Source organism: Prionailurus bengalensis, chromosome E3 (genome assembly GCF_016509475.1).
Source record: "Prionailurus bengalensis isolate Pbe53 chromosome E3, Fcat_Pben_1.1_paternal_pri, whole genome shotgun sequence".
Classification (NCBI taxonomy): Eukaryota; Metazoa; Chordata; class Mammalia; order Carnivora; family Felidae; genus Prionailurus; species Prionailurus bengalensis.
In genome coordinates, this window is record NC_057357.1 from 40,005,006 (window position 1) to 40,022,072 (window position 17,067).

The 17,067-nt window shown below is 66.9% G+C and overlaps 2 protein-coding genes across 25 annotated transcripts in view; one reads left to right on the plus strand and one right to left on the minus strand.

Moving 5' to 3' along the window:
* Positions 1 to 4,060, plus strand: part of PKD1 (polycystin 1, transient receptor potential channel interacting) — a 43,906-nt gene extending 39,846 nt beyond the window's left edge. For all 7 annotated transcript variants that reach the window (XM_043560924.1, XM_043560928.1, XM_043560926.1 and 4 more), the window contains 8 exons: positions 200 to 312; positions 518 to 665; positions 820 to 945; positions 1,217 to 1,391; positions 1,569 to 1,859; positions 1,952 to 2,086; positions 2,167 to 2,472; positions 2,568 to 4,060. In XM_043560924.1, the coding sequence (XP_043416859.1) occupies positions 200 to 312; positions 518 to 665; positions 820 to 945; positions 1,217 to 1,391; positions 1,569 to 1,859; positions 1,952 to 2,086; positions 2,167 to 2,472; positions 2,568 to 3,020 (1,747 nt within the window). In that variant the 3' untranslated portion in view covers positions 3,021 to 4,060. The remainder of the gene's footprint in view (positions 1 to 199; positions 313 to 517; positions 666 to 819; positions 946 to 1,216; positions 1,392 to 1,568; positions 1,860 to 1,951; positions 2,087 to 2,166; positions 2,473 to 2,567) is intronic.
* A 33-nt stretch (positions 4,061 to 4,093) lies between these two features.
* Positions 4,094 to 17,067, minus strand: part of TSC2 (TSC complex subunit 2) — a 35,005-nt gene continuing 22,031 nt past the window's right edge. The window contains exons 24-42 of one of the 18 annotated variants that reach the window (XM_043560936.1): positions 16,632 to 16,734; positions 16,347 to 16,441; positions 15,052 to 15,180; positions 13,562 to 13,723; positions 13,217 to 13,369; positions 12,964 to 13,076; positions 12,293 to 12,487; positions 10,881 to 11,084; positions 10,201 to 10,269; positions 8,778 to 8,908; positions 7,870 to 8,369; positions 7,553 to 7,628; positions 7,233 to 7,319; positions 6,333 to 6,519; positions 5,905 to 6,044; positions 4,789 to 4,867; positions 4,628 to 4,719; positions 4,441 to 4,539; positions 4,094 to 4,320 (exon numbers count right to left, since the gene is read on the minus strand). In XM_043560936.1, coding sequence (XP_043416871.1) covers positions 4,156 to 4,320; positions 4,441 to 4,539; positions 4,628 to 4,719; positions 4,789 to 4,867; positions 5,905 to 6,044; positions 6,333 to 6,519; positions 7,233 to 7,319; positions 7,553 to 7,628; positions 7,870 to 8,369; positions 8,778 to 8,908; positions 10,201 to 10,269; positions 10,881 to 11,084; positions 12,293 to 12,487; positions 12,964 to 13,076; positions 13,217 to 13,369; positions 13,562 to 13,723; positions 15,052 to 15,180; positions 16,347 to 16,441; positions 16,632 to 16,734 — 2,779 coding nt within the window. In that variant the 3' untranslated portion in view covers positions 4,094 to 4,155. Of the gene's footprint in view, positions 4,321 to 4,431; positions 4,540 to 4,627; positions 4,720 to 4,788; positions 4,868 to 5,904; positions 6,045 to 6,332; positions 6,520 to 7,232; positions 7,346 to 7,552; positions 7,629 to 7,869; positions 8,370 to 8,777; positions 8,909 to 10,200; positions 10,270 to 10,880; positions 11,085 to 12,292; positions 12,488 to 12,963; positions 13,077 to 13,216; positions 13,370 to 13,561; positions 13,727 to 15,051; positions 15,181 to 16,346; positions 16,442 to 16,631; positions 16,735 to 17,067 lie in introns of those variants that run through there. The other 17 variants (XM_043560933.1, XM_043560934.1, XM_043560932.1 and 14 more) reach the window with 17 other exon arrangements.

Sequence of the window (17,067 nt, forward strand, 5' to 3'; positions counted from 1 at the left end):
AACACTTCCTGCTCCAAATGTCAGTATGCTGAGCTCGAGGCTTCTGGGTCTTGACTTCGTCCCGTCCCGTGGCACTGGCGGCCTGCTGTTGGCTGGGCTGGGGCGGCAGGAGCAGTGCTCTGTGGGCCTCTGACCACCCCCGCCCCCAGGGGTGCAGGGCACTGCCGGGTAGAACACGGGACTCTGTCTGTGTGAGCAGGTCTGAGGAGTTTTGGCCGTGGATGTCCCACGTCCTGCTCCCCTACATCCATGGGAACCAGTCCAGCCCAGAGCTGGGGCCCCCGCGACTGCGGCAGGTGCGGCTGCAGGAAGGTGAGCCGTGGAGGGAGGCCTGGCACTGCGTCCTTGCTCTCTCCCAAAGAGACACCCCTGGCTGCATTCTGGTTCCAGCTGCCTAGCTGTGCATCCCTTACTGTCTCCGTCTGTGATACTGTGACCTCTGCCTTCTGGGTTGCAGGGAGGGTCTGGTGGGATCACGTAGAGCCCAGCTGGCCAAGAACTCCCCCTCTGCTTTCAGCACTCTGCCCAGGCCCTGCTCGCCCGGGTGTGCCCATGTGCGCGGCAGCCGCAGGCTCCTTCAGCACAGGCGACTATGGCATCGGCTGGGGCAGTGCTGCCCACAACGGCTCCGAGACGTGGGCCTACTCTGCGCCAGACCTGCTGGGGTGAGCACAGAGGGAGGGCCCCGGGATCCGGGAGGATCCGGGACGCGGGGAGGGGGGGTTGTTCTCCACGGGCGCCCCCTAGCCCCAGCCAGCCTTGCCTCCCAGGTTCTTCCAGGGCTGGGGCCTGGCTCTAACGCCGTCCCCTCGCCGGCAGGGTTTGGTCCTGGGGCTACTGCGCCGTGTACGACAGCGGGGGCTACGTGCAGGAGCTGGGGCTGAGCCTGGAAGAGAGCCGCGCGCAGCTGGGCTTCCTGCAGCTGCACAACTGGATCGACAACAGGTGCTGGCGCTCGGCCTGTCCCCGCCTCTCCGCCCTGCGGCGCTTCCGGCGGGCACACGGGGGTCCCCACGAGGCCCTCCTCCGGGGCCCTGCCCCTCCGCGGTCCACTCCCCCACTCCGCCGCTTTTCCGTGTCCCCATCTTTCCCCACGCACCTCACTGACCGCTCAGCCTCCACCTCCTCCCCGGGCCCCGAGTCACCCACCGACCAAGCCCCTTTCTCTGGGAAGACACCCAGTCTTTTTACCCTGCCCGCCCCTCTCGCCGTGTAGGAGCCGCGCGGTGTTCGTGGAGCTCACGCGCTACAGCCCGGCCGTGGGGCTACATGCCGCCGTCACGCTGCGCCTCGAGTTCCCGGTGGCCGGGCACGCCGTGACCGCAGTCAGCGTGCGCCCGTTCGCGCTGCGACGCCTGAGTTCCGGCCTCTCGCTGCCGCTGCTCACCTCGGTGGGTGCCGGCCGCGCCCGCCCCGGCGCAAGTCCCGCCCCGCCCCCCGCCCCCTCCCCCTCCCCCCTCCATTCGCCCGCCCCTCCCCCTCACTTCGCCCCGCCCCCTCACTTCGCCCCGCCCCTCCCCCCTCACTTCGCCCCGCCCCTCCCCCCTCACTTCGCCCCGCCCCCGCAGGTGAGCCTGCTGCTCTTCGCGCTGTACTTCTCGGTGGCCGAGGCGCGTGTGTGGCGCCGGGAAGGGCGGACGCGCGCCGCACAGTCCGGAGCTTGGGCGCGGTGGCTGCTGGTGGCCCTGACTGCGGCCGCGGCGCTCGTGCGCCTGGCTCAGCTGGGTGTCGCCGACCGCCAGTGGACCCGCTTCGTGCGCCGCCGCCCGCGCCGCTTCACCAGCTTCGAGCAGGTGGCGCAGCTGAGCTCCGCGGCTCGCGGCTTGGCCGCCTCGCTGCTCTTTCTCCTGCTGGTCAAGGTGAGGGCTGGGCCGGCGGGGGTAGGCTGGGGCCTGGGCCGGGCCGGGTCGAACCGGCGGCGGTTCGGTCAACCGACACCGCTCGCCCCCAGGCCGCCCAGCAGCTGCGCTTCGTGCGCCAGTGGTCGGTTTTCGGCAAGACGCTGTACAGGGCCCTGCCGGAGCTCGTGGGCGCGGCCTTGGGCCTGGTGGTGCTCGCCGTGGCTTATGCCCAGCTGGCCATTCTGGTAGGTGGCGGCGAGGCCGTCAGGGGAGGGGGGGGCTCAGCCCGGGACGCGCCCCTCACGCGCGCCCCTTCCCCTTGCAGCTGGTCGCTTCCTGCGTGGACTCCTTTCGGAGCGCCCTGAGGGCCGTCTTGGTGCCGTGTCCCGGGTCTGGGGGTCCTGCCCCGTGTCCTGCCGAGTCCTGGCGCCTCTCCCCGCTGCTGTGCACTGGGCTCTGGGCGCTGCGGCTGTGGGGGGCCCTGAGGCTGGGGGCGGTCCTCCTGCGGTGGCGGTACCACGCGCTGCGTGGGGAGCTCTACCGGCCGGCCTGGGAGCCGCAGGACTATGAGATGGTGGAGCTGTTCTTGCGCCGGCTGCGCCTCTGGATGGGCTTCAGTAAGGTTAAGGAGGTGGGTACGGCCCAGTGGGGGGGAGAGGGACGCACCCTGGGCCCAGGGGAGCCCGGGGTGCAGCCGGACTGACGGAGCCCCTGTGCCGCCCCCAGTTCCGTCACAAAGTCCGGTTTGAAGGGATGGAACCGCTGCCCTCGCGCTCCTCCAGGGGCTCCAAGTCGTCCCCGGACGCACCCCCCCCCAGTGGGGGCTCAGACGCCTCCCGGCCCTCCACGGCCTCCAGCCAGCTGGACACACCCGGCGGGGGCCTGAGCCGGCTGGGGCCTCGTGGGGAGCCCGAGCCCTCTCGCCTCCAGGCCGTGTTCGAGGCCCTTCTGACCCAGTTCGACCGACTCAACCAGGCCACGGAGGATGTCTACCAGCTGGAGCAGAGGCTTCAGAGCCTGCAAGGCCGCAGGAGCACGGGTGCCCCCAGCCCCTCCTCAGACCTGCGGCCAGCCCTGCCTGGCCGTCTTGCCCGGGCCAGTCGTGGCGTGGGTCTGGCCCCGGGCCCCTGCAGGGTTTCCCTGCGGGCTAAGAACAAAGTCCACCCCGGCAGCACTTAGTCCCGGGGGGGTCCTGGGCTCAGACCCCTTCCCTGGGGTGGGCCTCTGGCTTCAGTCCGCTCTGCAGAGGGAGCCAGAGCAGACACCGCTCAGTGTTAATTTCTGCCACCCTTACGGTCTCGGGCCAGGCAGAAGAGCTGCACGAAGGCCCCCAGGGAGCAGTCGTCTCTCTCTCTGTGGGTCTCAGCACTTTAAAGACGCCATGTGGGCAGCCAGGACCCAGGGTCCCCTCCCCGGCTCCCCGTGGGAGGACACAGCAGTATTGGGCTGAGTGCCCAGCCTCTGAGATGCTAATTTATTACCGGAGTCCTCAGGTACAGCAGGCTGTGCCCGGCCCCACCTCCTGGGCAGACATCTCCCCTTTGCTAAGGATCCAGGCTTCGGGGAGGGGAACCTGCACCTCCCGTCGTCTCCCCCTAAGTTATTACCTCTCCCTTGCCCCTGCTGAGTGCACGCACCTTCAGCCGCAGCGTCTCTGTCGTCAGTAATTTATACGGGGTTAAAAATGTATTTTTGTACGTCGCTCTCTTTTTCATTAGGGCCGAGGGACCTGGTGGCTGCAGTGGCCCCATGCCCCCCGTCTCCTGTGGGGAGGGGTGCTGGGGCTGCAGAGCTGGCCTCCCTCCCCAGACACCTAACCAGAGTTGGATCCAAGTTGGGCCTGGGGCTGGGATGGGAGGCGTGTTGGAAGGGCCCAGCCATCACCTCGGCACTTCCTGTCACCACCCCCCTCCCTTGCTCTCTGCCTGGGCTGTGACAGCAAGAGGGCAGGGCCCAGACCTGCGGGTGTCAGGTCTGGGGGAGGAGGAGGCGGTGGGCGGCGCCAGAACTCCAGGGTGGAAGGAGCCCTGCCCCGGGGCTGGCTCCCGGGGCTGGGGCAGGTGAGGGTCTGTGCACCGGAGAACACGTGGGTGGTGGCAGGGTGGCCCCCCCGCCCGCAGCCCGACAGGCCCTGTACCACCTCCGTGGGTGTGGCCACAGCTACAGCCTTGATCCCATCCCCACCCGACAAAGTCAAATAAACCAGCTGGCTGACTGCATCCGCGTCTGGCTCTGAGTGACACGATGGGGAGGCGGGGGCTGCACCACTGCTTTATTTCATTTCCGCATATACCAGCGGGGCACGGGACCCGGCTCACACGAACTCGGTGAAGTCATCCACAGAGGAGATGAGGCGCTTCCGCTGGCCCGTCTCGTACGTGGGCATGGGCTCGGCCGGGGCTGGGGCCTTGGCGTGGCCCGGAGGGTGCGTCTGCGTCAGCGGCAGGCTCGGGTTGGAGTAGTGGGCTTCCTCACGGATCTGCAGGGGACGGGGAGCCTTCAGGAAGAAGTGGGGGCAGGGGGGGCACTTGCCCTCCGTGAGCTGGATGCCAGTGCACGCCCCCCTCCCCCCAAGGCATCTGAGGCCCACCTGCCCTACCCGGTGGCGCAGCCGCTTGATGTGACGGAGCCTGGCGATCCACTTGGACGGGTAGATATCCGTGGGGTTGGAGCGGCTATGGTGCACCTGGGAGGCCATCTGCGGTGGGAGACGGGGAGCGCTGAGGCCCCTGTGGCGGCACCCCTGGGCCAGTCCCACCCCGCCCCGGGCCGACCCCTCTGCTCACGTTGGCGTGCAGAGCCATCTGACGGGCCACGAAGGGCAGGTTGCGATCAGACACGATCTTGGCCACGCTGGTGTCCACGAGGCCCTCCATGTCTGAGGAGACACAGAGCTCGTGAGGGGCTCAGGGCCGCGAGGGCCTCCCCGCCCGGCCCCAGGGCTCACCCTTCCTGCACTGCAGGGACACCAGGTTGCACTCGTAGTCCAGGGGGGTGATGATCACGTGGACGAAGTTGAACTGACCCTGTGCAGACAAGGGCAGAGGTCACCCCGGGCCTTGCCCCTTTCTCGCTCAGCTCCGAGAGGCGCTTGCTAACTCCACAAACCTGCCCTTTCGGTCACTAGCCCCGTAGACCCGCTTCTGACCGAGCCCGGGGGCAGGGCTGTCCCTCCTCTCCTCCCCCGGGCCGCCTTCCCTCCTAAAGCCCGACTCCACATCCAGATCCGACCAACTGAATCCCCCCGAGTTCAGGTCCAGTCACGACCCTAAACAGGCGCATGACCCCCACCTCGCCTGCCCGTGCCACCCGTGACTCCTGCTGCCACCTGGCTGCCAGCTGCCTCCCTGTCGTCCCGAGAGCAGCCCGGACGCCTACACGGGCGGACCGCTTCCCTGTGCGTCTCTGGGTGTGCACCACACACACCCACCCCAGCTCCGTGCCACCCCTCGGGCACCGTGGCCCGCGACTGGACTCTCACCAGCGGCCGCGTGTTCGCGTTCAGCGACCCCCTCTGAGGCTTGCTGTTGGGTTTAGAATCTGAACACTTGTGAGCTTCGGACCTGCCCCCCGACCCTGCCTTCCACATGCCTCACACCCCAAGTCTCCTGGGTGGAGCCCGCCTCCCCCCCCCCCCCCCCAGCCTCCCCACCGGGGCCTTGGGCCCTAGCATCATCATCTAGGGAAGGCGAGGCCACGGGGCACACCCCAGTGCTGTGTGATGACACGAGGGAGGTGTCAGAGAGGGGGACTCCGAGACCCAGGGACACACAAATCCCTGCTCTGTGCCCGGCCCCCCACTAGGCTCATTGGCTCCCATGAGGGCCGCTGTCCCCGTCGTTGTCATTACAGGGAACACTGGCTCGGGGGTGGGGGTGGGGGTGGGGGGGAACGTGCCTACTCCAACTGGCGGCGGGAAGCACTGGAGGTCCTTTTATTGCCGTGCTGACCCCGACAGTGCCTGCTGTCTGCACTCAACACAGACCAGAGAGAGCACTTGCCCAGAGGTGTAGACTCGAGCCAGGGGTGCCCACCTGCGCCCGCCTCCAGGGCCCCCACTCACTTTAATGGTGCCCAGTTTGAAGTCCTCGCCGGAGTCATTATAGACAATGGACACAAAGTCGTTGCCCAGATGGCGCTTCTTGTCACAGCGGTGCTTGTCCACGTCCTTGGTGGGCATCAGGGTGGCGATATGGAAGACAGCTGCAAGGCGCATGGGGCCAAGGTGAGCGGGGCCTGGCATGGCGCCAGGCAGAGCACCAGCGTGGGGCGCCTCTTGGTTCCTCCAGAGGCTCTCGGGCCTGCCCCCTCCAGTGCCTGGCCAGCAGCCTTGCCTCCTCACCCCAAGGGCATAGCTTCCGGACGCACAGGCGCCAGCCCCACTGCTACCCCCGCCCCGCCCCCCCCCCCCCCCCCCGTCCGGGGAAGTCAGGCCCTCGGCCACCCTCGGCCACCCTCAGCCCCGAGTGCGGGCCGGCGGGAGGCGCATACCCTGCATGATGTCATCGTGCCAGCAGTAGGTGAACTGGCCGTCCTCCCCACACACGTCCAGACCGCCCAGGTACACCTTATCCGGCTGGCAGTCCTTGAGCTCGATGAGCTTGCCCAGGCCCGTCAGGAACTCTGTGTACCGGTACGAGCCGTGCTCGTTGGACAGGATGGCGAGCTCGCTGCTGCTCTGTGGGGAGAGAGGAGCTCGGCGGCACCCGCCCCTGCCCGGCTCCTCGGGGCCCCGGTGCGCACCCGGGGGCGCCATCTGGACCCCGTCTCTCGCACAGAGCACGGGTCCACCAGCCAATTTGCTCAGGCGGACCAAAAACACACCCAGAGGCTGGCATTCCGCGGCATCCCAGCCCCGCGCCGCAGGCCTGCTCGTCTCATGGGGACGAGGGGCGCCCCGCTTCCACCGGCTCTTCGTGCGGCAGCCAGAAGGACGCTCCGGAGGCTGGGGTTCTAACCCTCGGCTCAGAACCATTCGTGGCCCTCCCACCTCCCTGGGAACAACACGCAGCCCTGAGGCCGTCCACGCCTCCCCTCTACTTCCCCATCCTGCCTCCGGCCCCCTGTGCGCGCCATGGGCACTGCGCCAGCCACCCCGTGCCCGGGTCGCTGATGTGAGCAGTGCCCCGCCCACACCTGTGGCGTCCATGCACCCACCACCCTCTCTGCAGCCCCCAACATCCCTCTGGGCACCGTGTGCTCACACGCTCCGCTGTCACTCCCGCCGCATCCCGGGCACGGGAACAGCAGCCTGCACAGGGCCCCACGAGCACCTGATGCTCTGGCGGCTCACGCAGTGACTGAGCTCGTTGGTGGACGAGGGGCCGGGCCCTGAACCCAGCCCCAGCCAGGGAGGCCATCCGGCTGGGCTCAGGCCCCCAGCACCCTTACCTGGCCTTCTCCCACGTACAGGACCGCGATCTTGTGCGTGTCGTAGGATGGGATCTGGTCGAGGAGCTGCACCGACCGCTCGAAGGACTGTAGCCACAGAGCCCCGCCTGAGCCTTGGGCGGAGGTCGTGCCACCACCAGCCCGTCGGGTGCCTGTCCGGGGAGGGCTCTCCTCGCCCGGGGGCAGGTTGGGGGAGGGGTCGCTATAGGCTGCCACAGGGAGCTGAGGCTTTGTCTCTGCAAGCCTGGGCTGTGGGCACCCCACGGTGTCCCCCACCCAGGCTCCGGGGGGACCCCGCACCGGAGAGAAAGCACACATACCTCGTTAGGCAGAAGGATCGGCTTGTTGGACTCGTCGCCAAAGAAAGGAGAGTGGTAGAGCTGCAGGAACACGAAGCTGCAGGGGCAGAGACGGGAGGGCCCGGCCGGGCCCGGTCACTGCTGGCACCGCCGACCCAGGCACAAAGAAGCGGACCTCCGCCCCATCGCCGAAGGAACTGCCCTCTTGTCTGGCTCCCACCGGCCACGGGGCACAGACTACACGACCTGTAGCCCAGTCTGTTCGGCCGGGGGCCACTCAGGCACCGTGTCCCCATGGGGACTGTCCGGCAGCTCCAGCCCGAAAGGGCAAGGCTCACCTGGGGTTGATGCCCGGCACCTTCTCAGTATTGGAGGCCCCAGCTCTGCTCTTGAAGGCGTCCCGCTCTACCCTCTTGCCTCTGCGTGACGGGGCTGAATCCGAAATGGTGTAGCCTCTGGGACGCAGGCCACCGGGGGAACGGGGACAGCCAGAAGGCAAGGGACCCTCGGGCCTCGCAGGGCCCCGGCCCTGACTCTCTTCACCTGGGGTTGACCAGGTGGCACCTGCCCCGTCCAGAGTCCCGGACTGTGAGCGGGCCTTGGCCTCGGGGCTCAGCCGGCCAACGTCGGCCTTGTCCCCAGGGTCCCCGAGTGTATCCTGTAGGGTCTGCAGCTCCGGCGAGGAGCTAGACTTGCTGAGGGGCTGGGCGGGCTGGAAGGAGAGCCCCGCAGAGGGCCGGGCTCCCTCGGCAGACACGGCCCGCCCGATGGGGAGCCCTCCGGCAGCCACCTCCTCTGCGGCGAAAGACTTCTCCTCTTGGCTGGAGCTGGAAGACGACTGGAAAGGAAGGAGTCCAGAGAGCCTTCGTTGGAAGACACCAGTGAACCCTCCCAGGGGCCTACTCGGGGGCGATGAAGCCCCACCTGCCCCCAGCCAGGGCCAGAGGAGCCACTTGGCAGCAAGCGGATGGCCACGGCCCCGCCCCCTCCCCTAGGACGAGTCCTGCCCGTGCTGAGCAGCAGGGCCACAGGATGCCGACGATGAGCCACTAGCCCTGCGGGGACCACCGGGAAGCCCCGGGCCATCCACACAGAAGGGACTTGGAAGGACAGCTAGTCAGTTCTTAGATAACAAAAGAAGAAGAAAAACCTCGTGTGAGTTCACAGCAAGCCAGCCGGAGCCACAAAGCCTGGAGCGGAGGCCCCGCCCCTCTTCCCACAGCGCCCTCCCCCGCCTAGTACTCACTCTACTGTAGGCTTCAGGGCGCCGACAGCGCCTCTCTGGGCCCAGGGTGGCCTCAAAGTCCTCCAGCTCAGTGGGCTCGCCTGGCAAATCAGTCTCGCTGGGACTTCCCTCCTCCAGAACCACCGCGGAGTCTGGGAGGACACAGATGAGGCTACTAGGTGCTGGCCCGGCCCCCAGGAGCTCACGTGGCCTGAGGTACCAGCCTCTCCCCGGCAAGAGAGCACAGCGGCCCCCCAACAGAGCCTCACCTAAGGCCTTCCTTGCCTGTGGCTCTAAGCTGCCCACACCCCATCAAGTCAGCTGGAGAAGGGCGCCCTCAGGGGCCTGGATGTGATCCCTGACACGGGGAGTCTCCAACACAGGCTCCCGGACGTAGGGAGGTGGGGGGCATCTGGCTCCTGGAATCCCCAGCCCAGGATCCACAGCACCCGCCGCTGCTGCTCCAGCAAGGGAAACGGCCGGGGGCGGGACCCGAGCCCAAGAGCCCATGAGGGAGGAGCCCCCGCCTAAGACGGGGTCCCAGCTCAGAAGGAGTGGCGCGCCCACACCGGCCCCCAGGAACCGGGACGAGAGGCCAGAGTCCCTCTGTGATGGGACCTGAGGAGAAGCCTGATGGAGAAACACCCGTGCGCACACACAGACTCGGAAGCCCGTTCTGGAAAGCCGAGGCGCACTATCGGAGCCCAAGCCAACCCCGAGCTGAGGAATGCTAAGGAGGGTACGATGCCCTGAAGCAGCATTTCCTGTGCCGATGTGAGGGCAGGGGCGGGGGAGGGGGAAGCAACCGGGGGTTAGCGCAGCCCGCGGCCGCCACACGCGCACGGCCTGTCAGCCGCCTGCCGGAGCCCGTCTGCACGCTGCCCTTTCCTAACTGGCTCCTGTCCACATGTGGGCACCCAGGTGTGCCCAAGGGCCATGCAGGTCAGAGCCCGCCCCTGCCAGGGCCTGGGAACAACGGGCCAAAGGCTGGTCTGTAGGGCCTCTGGCCAGCCCATGACGAGAGGCAGACACAGCCCAATTTGTGGGTTCGCAAAGCCAATCGGACCACCAGAAGCCCGGGAAAAGTCAGTGGGGCTGAGCCCCAGGGCCAGGCTCGCCCCAAAGAACTGTCCCCTGCCAGCATCTGTGGCTTAGCTGCCCAAGGTCACCTCCTGAGGCCTGAAGATGTGGCTGTAAGGGCCTGCCCGACGTGGAGACAGAGCTCAGCCACGAAGGGCATGCAGCAGAGGGGGTCCGCCAGCAAAGCGCAGGCATTCTGCACAGACGTCCTCATGCGAGTCGGGGCCCTTCTCCCAGAGGGCACGGAGCGGCTCTGGCAGGACCACGGAGGGATGAGCGGATGAGGGGCGATGAGAACAGCATCTACGAGGCAGAGCGGCGCTCTGGAGCAAACACCGCTTCCCTTAAAGAGACACACGAGTACCTGCCCAGGAAATGCTCCTGTGCAGCTCTCCTTGGCAACTGGTCTGGTACAGGGAGGAGAAAGAGGCCACTGCAAGGGAAACCGCGCGCGGCCAGTCAGCAGAAGGGGAGACTATGCACAGTCGAGCAGAGGAAAGGCACCACTAGTCCCGCACAGAGCCCGGGCCTGGAGAGAGAGAGCGGAGGGGCCAGCGGCGCCCGGCTCCCCAAGCTGCCGGAGCCGACGTCTGGAAGGGGAGCGCGGCCCTCCTCCTCGCCAACACAGGTCCCGGGCCGCTAAGCGCCATCTGCGGCCACAGGGAAGGCCAGACGGTGGCCCGGAAGCTCCGCAGCAGCAGGCTGGGCACGGGCACGAGCGCAGGCAGGTGCAGACTGTGTGCTCGGCGCATCCACACCCACACCCGAGCAGAAGCGCGGCTACCGCCTAGAGCCCCGGCCACGGGCGCTCCGAGGAGAGCGCAGGGCAAAGGCTTTGCGGGGGCTCTGCCGTGCCCGCCCCCGCACGGCTACCGCGCGCCTCGGGAAGAGGGTCCCTTTAGTGGGAATGGGCCCTGCTCCCACGTCAGGCTGTGGCGGCGGCGAGGAAAGCTCCGGGACCCCCACTGTGGGCGCAACCCGCGGCGCAGGGGAGCGACGCTGCCTCCAGACAGCACGGCCAGGTCGGGCGGGACGGGTACCCACCTGTGTTAGAACGTGGGGGCGGAGGGGGCTTGGCGGAGCCGGCCGCCGGCACCGAAAGTGACTTGTACAGGGCCGTGTCACGACGCTCCTTGAAGCGTTCGGCGGCCATGAGGGCGTTGGACAGCTCCTGCAGGGGCATGTTGTTGATGTCCGAGGAGAAGGGGCTGAGGGGGTTCTCCAGGCTCATCAGCCAGCTGGTGTTCCCTGCGGAGGGGCAGGCAGCACCCCTCAGGCCGCGGGCCCGACACCGCCACCGGCCATCCCCACCCCCAAGGGCACATGCCCGGGGGTGGGCAGAGCTCCCTGGGCTCAACCAGGGAGCGATGGGGAAGTGGGGGAAGGCTCTAGCAAAGGCAGGCCCCTGGCTGGCCCCGACGCTCCACCCCCACACCGCCAGACCCCCAGGTCAGGAGTAGCTCCCGTCCGGTGGTCGCCCGCCTCACGGACGCACAGGAGGGCCTCAGCTCCTACCACTCTCCACCCCAGGTCAGCTCTCACACCCACGTCAGGCCCGGCAGAGGCACCGCAAAGAACAGACATCACCGAAAAGCTTGGATGGGGCAGAGCCGGGGGCTTTCTGGGCTCCCTCTCCCCACAAGGCCCACGGGCCAACGCTTTGACGCGGCCCTCCACGCCGAGCGTCCTCACATTGAGAGCATCTCCTTCAAACCTGACCCACCTCCTCCGGCCCTTCCTGGGCCTTCTCATCCAGTCTCTGGCCTCCCCCGTGCCGGCTCCCCAAGAGGAGCCAGGGCCCACAGCCTTACTGCCCAGGAGGCTCCCCAGGACCAGGCGCCTTGTCCTCCCCAGTCACCACTCGCCACGCTGCGCCCTAAGCGGACCCCAGGCCCCGGGCCTTGGCTTCCTTTAACCCCAAATACCCGTTACAGGCTGAACCGTGTGCCGCAAAATGCCTGTGTGGAAGTCCTCACCTCCAGCACCTCAGAAAGCACCGCGGTAAGGGAAAACCGAATCTCCCGGGTGGTCCCTAATCCACAGAGTCCTTACCAGGGGACACACACCCGCACAGAGGGACGACCACTCAAGAATACAAGGGAAGACACACGCGTGTGCACCCCGGGAAGAGAGGCCTCAAGAGGACCCAGCCCGGTTGGCACCCTCATCTGGGACTTACAGCCCCCCGGGAGCAGGAGGAAATACCTTTCTGTTGCTGAAGCTGCCCGCTCCGGGGCACTCTGTCAGGGAGGCCCGAGCGGACTAGCGCAGGCCCTCCCCACTCAGCCCTGTGGATCCCCCTCACCGCTCACCGTGTGGGCGCCACGGAGCAGAAGCTCCCTCGGCCCAGCCTGCCTGCCCCTCCTGTGTACCTAAGACCCTCGTGCCTAATGGTCCCGCGGCCACTGTGTGTGCTGACCGAGGCCCAGGCGTGCCGAGGGCAGACCCGTCAGTACCCGTGGGCCTCCGGACCAAGATCTCCGCCCAGCCCTGGGTCAGCAGGGGTACGTAGGCCGCCAGGCTCGTCTTCTCCTGCGCCGGGAGCTGGGCGGCAGCCGAGGCCCTCTCGGACGTGCTGGCCGGTGTGGTCTGTGCGCCTGGGCAGTGGGTGGCGGGAGCGTCCAAGGCACCAACACGAAGGCCGTGGCCCCCTGAGGAAGGGGAGGACCGGAGGGCTGGTGACCCCCACCTGCCCGACGCAGAGCCGCCGGCTCAGAACTGGTTGTTCCGCCCAGGGCCCTGCTGGCCACGGAGCCCCGGGCCAGCAACCAGAGGCAGCTCAGCCCTCTCTGGGTGTCGACCTCGGTGGGCCCAGGGCAGTAGGAAGGGGCCCCAGCACCTGCCCCACCTGCCCCCACCGTTGGACCGTGGCTCGTTCTGGCTGCAGCAAAAGAAAGCTCCAGGGGTGAGCTGAGCTGAGGACAAGGACTGCCGAGGGTTCACAGGAAACACAAGCCATGAGAAACGGACCCTCGGCGACAAGGGCCCGCGAGCCAGAGTTGTGCAAAAGGCACACCGCCTGCCACACCCCCCGTGACGAGGGCTCGCGGAAACAACATCCCGGCAGTGTTCGCGAGTGCGTGCACCCACAGAGGCCCCGAGGAGGCAGGGAGGGGCACAGGCTCACCAGACATGGAGCGGACGCGGTCCCGGGCCCCACGGCACACCTGCTGCCCAGCCTGGGACTCCAACTTGGCAGGCGCCTCCTTTGTCTGCCTCACATGCGCACTGGGGTCAGAGCTGAGGACGGAAGGGTCCGTGCCGAGCGTGACCGAGATGTCTCACAGGCTCCAGGCTGGCGTGCAACCGAGCCACCCCAGCCTGGGCTCGGGACCGCCAGGGTCACGGCCCGATAGGTAGGGGCCGGAAGGTGCGGTCACCTCAGCTCTGGGCTGCCCTGCAGCTCTCCTGAGTCCAAGCCCAGCAGTGACCGGGTCCCGGTCCCCACGCTCGTCGTCACGGTGACGAGCTTGTTTCCAACCAGCCAGGTCTTGGTCCTGCCACCAGCCAAGAGGAACTCCCCTACAGGGGACCTGAAAGCAGAGGGGCATCGGCCAACACCTTGCCCAGTGGGCTCTGGACAGGCATCGTGGTTCCAAAGGCGCCTCCGACTGAGGGCCGCCTGCAGGAAGGAGCCCTGCACGACTCACCCGCCACCGCCACTTTGACCCATTACAGTCACAGAAGGAGAGAGCGCGGTGCTGTGCCTCCCTCCCAGCCTGTACCTCTTGGGGACCGCCGTGAAGTTGGAGAACACGTATCTGGCCATCATGTCCAGACAAGTCTCCGTGAGCTCCAGGTGGAGATTTTTCAAGTTGTCGTCAGCCTGGGCCATTGAGTTCTCGTCCGCAGACCCCAAGCTGGCACTCGTGAGGGACGTCTGGATCCTGCTGAAGGGAGGGGCCCAGCGAGGTCAGGTGCCGACCGGCCCCTCCTCTCCCCCCAGGGGCCAGAGCTGGAGGCATGCATTTGCTGGGGGGCCGCGCCCACAAACGCCCCACCAGGGCGCACGGCCAGTGGAGCCACGGCTCGGCAGACCGCGCTGACACATCCTCCCAGAGAGAGGAGGGCAAGGCCTCACGGGAGACACGAGAGACCGACATCCCCTCACCGAAGCGCAGGAGTTAGGGGACGGCTTTGTGGCAGAGCCCTTTAGTCATGCAGAGACACGAAGACCACACACACACACACACACAAAGATTGCATTCTGCCCACGGGGCCACCTCCCGATGACGGGGAGGGTCTGGGCTTCGTGTGCAGCTCTTCACCCTGAACTCAGGCCGCCCCAGCTCCGCACGCACCCCGTGACCAGAAAGGGCTTATGTGGGCTTAATTCTGATGCCAATTTTTCAAAGCCCCTTTGCCACGTTCTGCTTGTGATAGAGACTGTGCTAGAAAAGAGCGGAGAGCCTCGCTGCCCCACCCCCAGCCCCCCAAACCACACTCAGCAGAGGCCAGCCTGAGGCTGGAGCCCAAGCCAGGCTCCTAGGAAGTGGGTCTCCTGGGCCCGAAGGGGCTTCCTGGGGAGGAGACCACCCCCATCCCGCAGCTCAGCGCAGCCTAGCACGGCCGCCGGCGCCTGGCGGGAGCAGCGACCCCCAGGGGCCCACACCCGCACTCAGACACAGCAGGGAGAAGTGAGCGAGGCCACGCCCCTCAAGGGTTCTGACCTCACCAGCCCGGCCCCCACCCCCGCTGCCCCACTCAAAGCCCCCGCGCCCTTTCAGCCGCCCCAGAAAGCGGACCTTTACTAAGAGAAAGCTCAAGAACAAAGTCCACCTGAGAGGATACGAAAGCCAATCCCAGGAGCATGCTCCCTCCTGTCCCCCGTGGGCACTGCTTTCATACGCAGAGGCCCCCTCGCCTCCGGGGACAGGCCTGTGGGCAGCTGCCACCGGGTGCCTGGCTTCCTCAGAGCTACCGCCCTCCCTGCTTTGGGCTCCCAGGCCAGCCTCCAGAGGAGGCCTGCAGCCAGCCCGTGCTGGGACGAGGCTCGGGGACAGAATGCAACCTTCCCACCCCTCACCACCAGGCTCCCCGGGACCGAGGGCTGGGCTGGGCAGGACGGGCCTCTGTCTCCTGCTCCTCCAGCTCCGGCCAGGCGACGAGGTCATGCAAGCGCCCCATGCACCGCCACCCGGGCGCTCCCGCCTGCAGTGCCGCCGCACGGGCCAAGCTGCAGGGTCTGAGCCCCCCACCCGAAGAAGCCCACTACCTGCGGACCACATGTTCAGACACACTGATGCTGCGGCACCGGAAGGCGTCGGCTGCAGAGCTCTCCTGGAATTCTCTCACGGGTGGGGAGTTATTCAAGCCTTGTTTGGGGGGTCTGGCTATCCTCAAACTACCAGGTGAGGAAGGAAGGCCCAAGCCCCAGAGAGCCCAGCTCCCGGGAGGGGAGAGCAAGCCATTGGAGGGATGAGGAGGAAAGGTCACAGGCCACGGGGTCAGGATGGACAGCCCGCGGGTGAGATGAACAAAAAACCATGCCAGAGGCCAGTTAGCAGGGGGAAGAAACAGAAAACAAAAACGCATGAAAATACATCTTGTAAACATAACTGAGAAAAAGTCACGGTACCAAAACAAAGAACATTAGTGCAAATTAAACGTGTATGGAGTGCTCCGCACGGCAGATTCCAGGCTGCGCTGACCAGGCGTCCCCCCCACCTCGGCCCTGCGGCCGGCACCACCCAGCTCGGGGAGCAGGGAGCGCTGAGGCCCCAAAGGTCACCACTCAAAGAGGCCGGTTCTTAGTTCGAGGTCCCGGGCCCCCAGCGACCCGGGCTTAAGAAGCCAGCTTTTAACTTTAAGTCACGATGACCTGGTCATTCTGGAAAATGCCGTACTCCCCCCCCCACCCCCCCCAGGGGAGAACTGAAAAGCTGGGGCAGAAGGCGGGGGCAGAAAGAGGAGTCGCCGTTCCGGTGAGGTGCAGACGAGACAAAGCCTAGCACGGCTCTCGGCTTTGGCAAAAGCGGCTGTGACGGGACAGGGGAGCGTGTCCCCTGACTGGCAGCAGGCTGGACAGCAAGCTCAGGGGGAAGGGGGACCGCGGCCCGAGGCCGAGCTGACTACAGGGCCCTGGAGCTCCTCCTCACCCGGGCCCAGGTACTCGGCTTCCCGGGAGCCACAGCTGCCCTGTCGCAGCCCTCGGCTCACTGGGTGGAGCCGGGCCACCCAGACGCCCTATGGCTGGCACCCTGATCCCGTCGGCAAGTCTGCCCTCGGTGCTCCGTGGCCGGGACTGGCTGCAGGCCACGGCGCCGGCCGCTGCAGCTAGATGCGGGCGTTAGCAGCATCGCAGGCCCTGCCCTACCTGACGCCGGGACCCCTGGGGCCCAGTACGGCCCGCACGGGGCATCCCCTCGGCCACGTTCCCTTTCCGCTAGACAGCCCAGCGGCAACAGGTCAGCCCAGACCCCACCGTGCCGGTCACACAGGCCACGCTCACCGACCCACCCCGGCCCGTGCCCTCCACAGACACTGGGCACGCCCTCCGCAGGCCCGCACCTCTTGGGCCTCTCGTTGAGACTGGTGCTCCGCGCTCTGAAGCTGTCCTTCTCCGGGGTGTCATCAAAAGACAGGAGGACATTGGAGCGTAGGCCCTGGCAGTGGAACAGAGCTGAGCTGCAGGCCGGGGGGACTGACCGCCATGTCTCCTCCCTCCGCAGGCCTGGGACACGGTGAGCACAGCACCCGACGACGCCCACCTCCCTCTCCCCTGACCGTCACCCCACTGCAGCCAGGAGCAAAGCAGGTCCCACCCTGCAAGGAGTTTGAGCTCCTCCGGCCTACCTTAGTGATATAAGGAACAAAATCCTTCCGAAAAGGCAGACGGCATCTAATGAACCACATGGCTATGACGTGATGGGCCAGGCACACGATGTACTGATTAAACCTGAGGAGGAAGACAAGCGGTTTGGCCCGGTCCAGGCCCCCAAGGCTGATGTGCCAAGCCGAGCACAGAAGGGGGCCCAGAGGCCACAGGCCCGTCCTAGGACTGAGACCAGCAAGCAGGGGCACCTGGGTGGCTCAGTCGGTTAAGCGTCCGACTCTTGATTTCAGTTCAGGTCGTCATCTCTCAGTTCGCGAGTTCGAGCCCCGCATCGGTCTACACTGGCAGCGTGGAGCCTGCTTGGGATTCTCTCTCTTCTTCTCTCTCTGCCCCTCCCCTGCTCCCTGGCACGTACTGTCTCTTAAAATACTTTTTTCTAAAAAAAGACCAGCACGC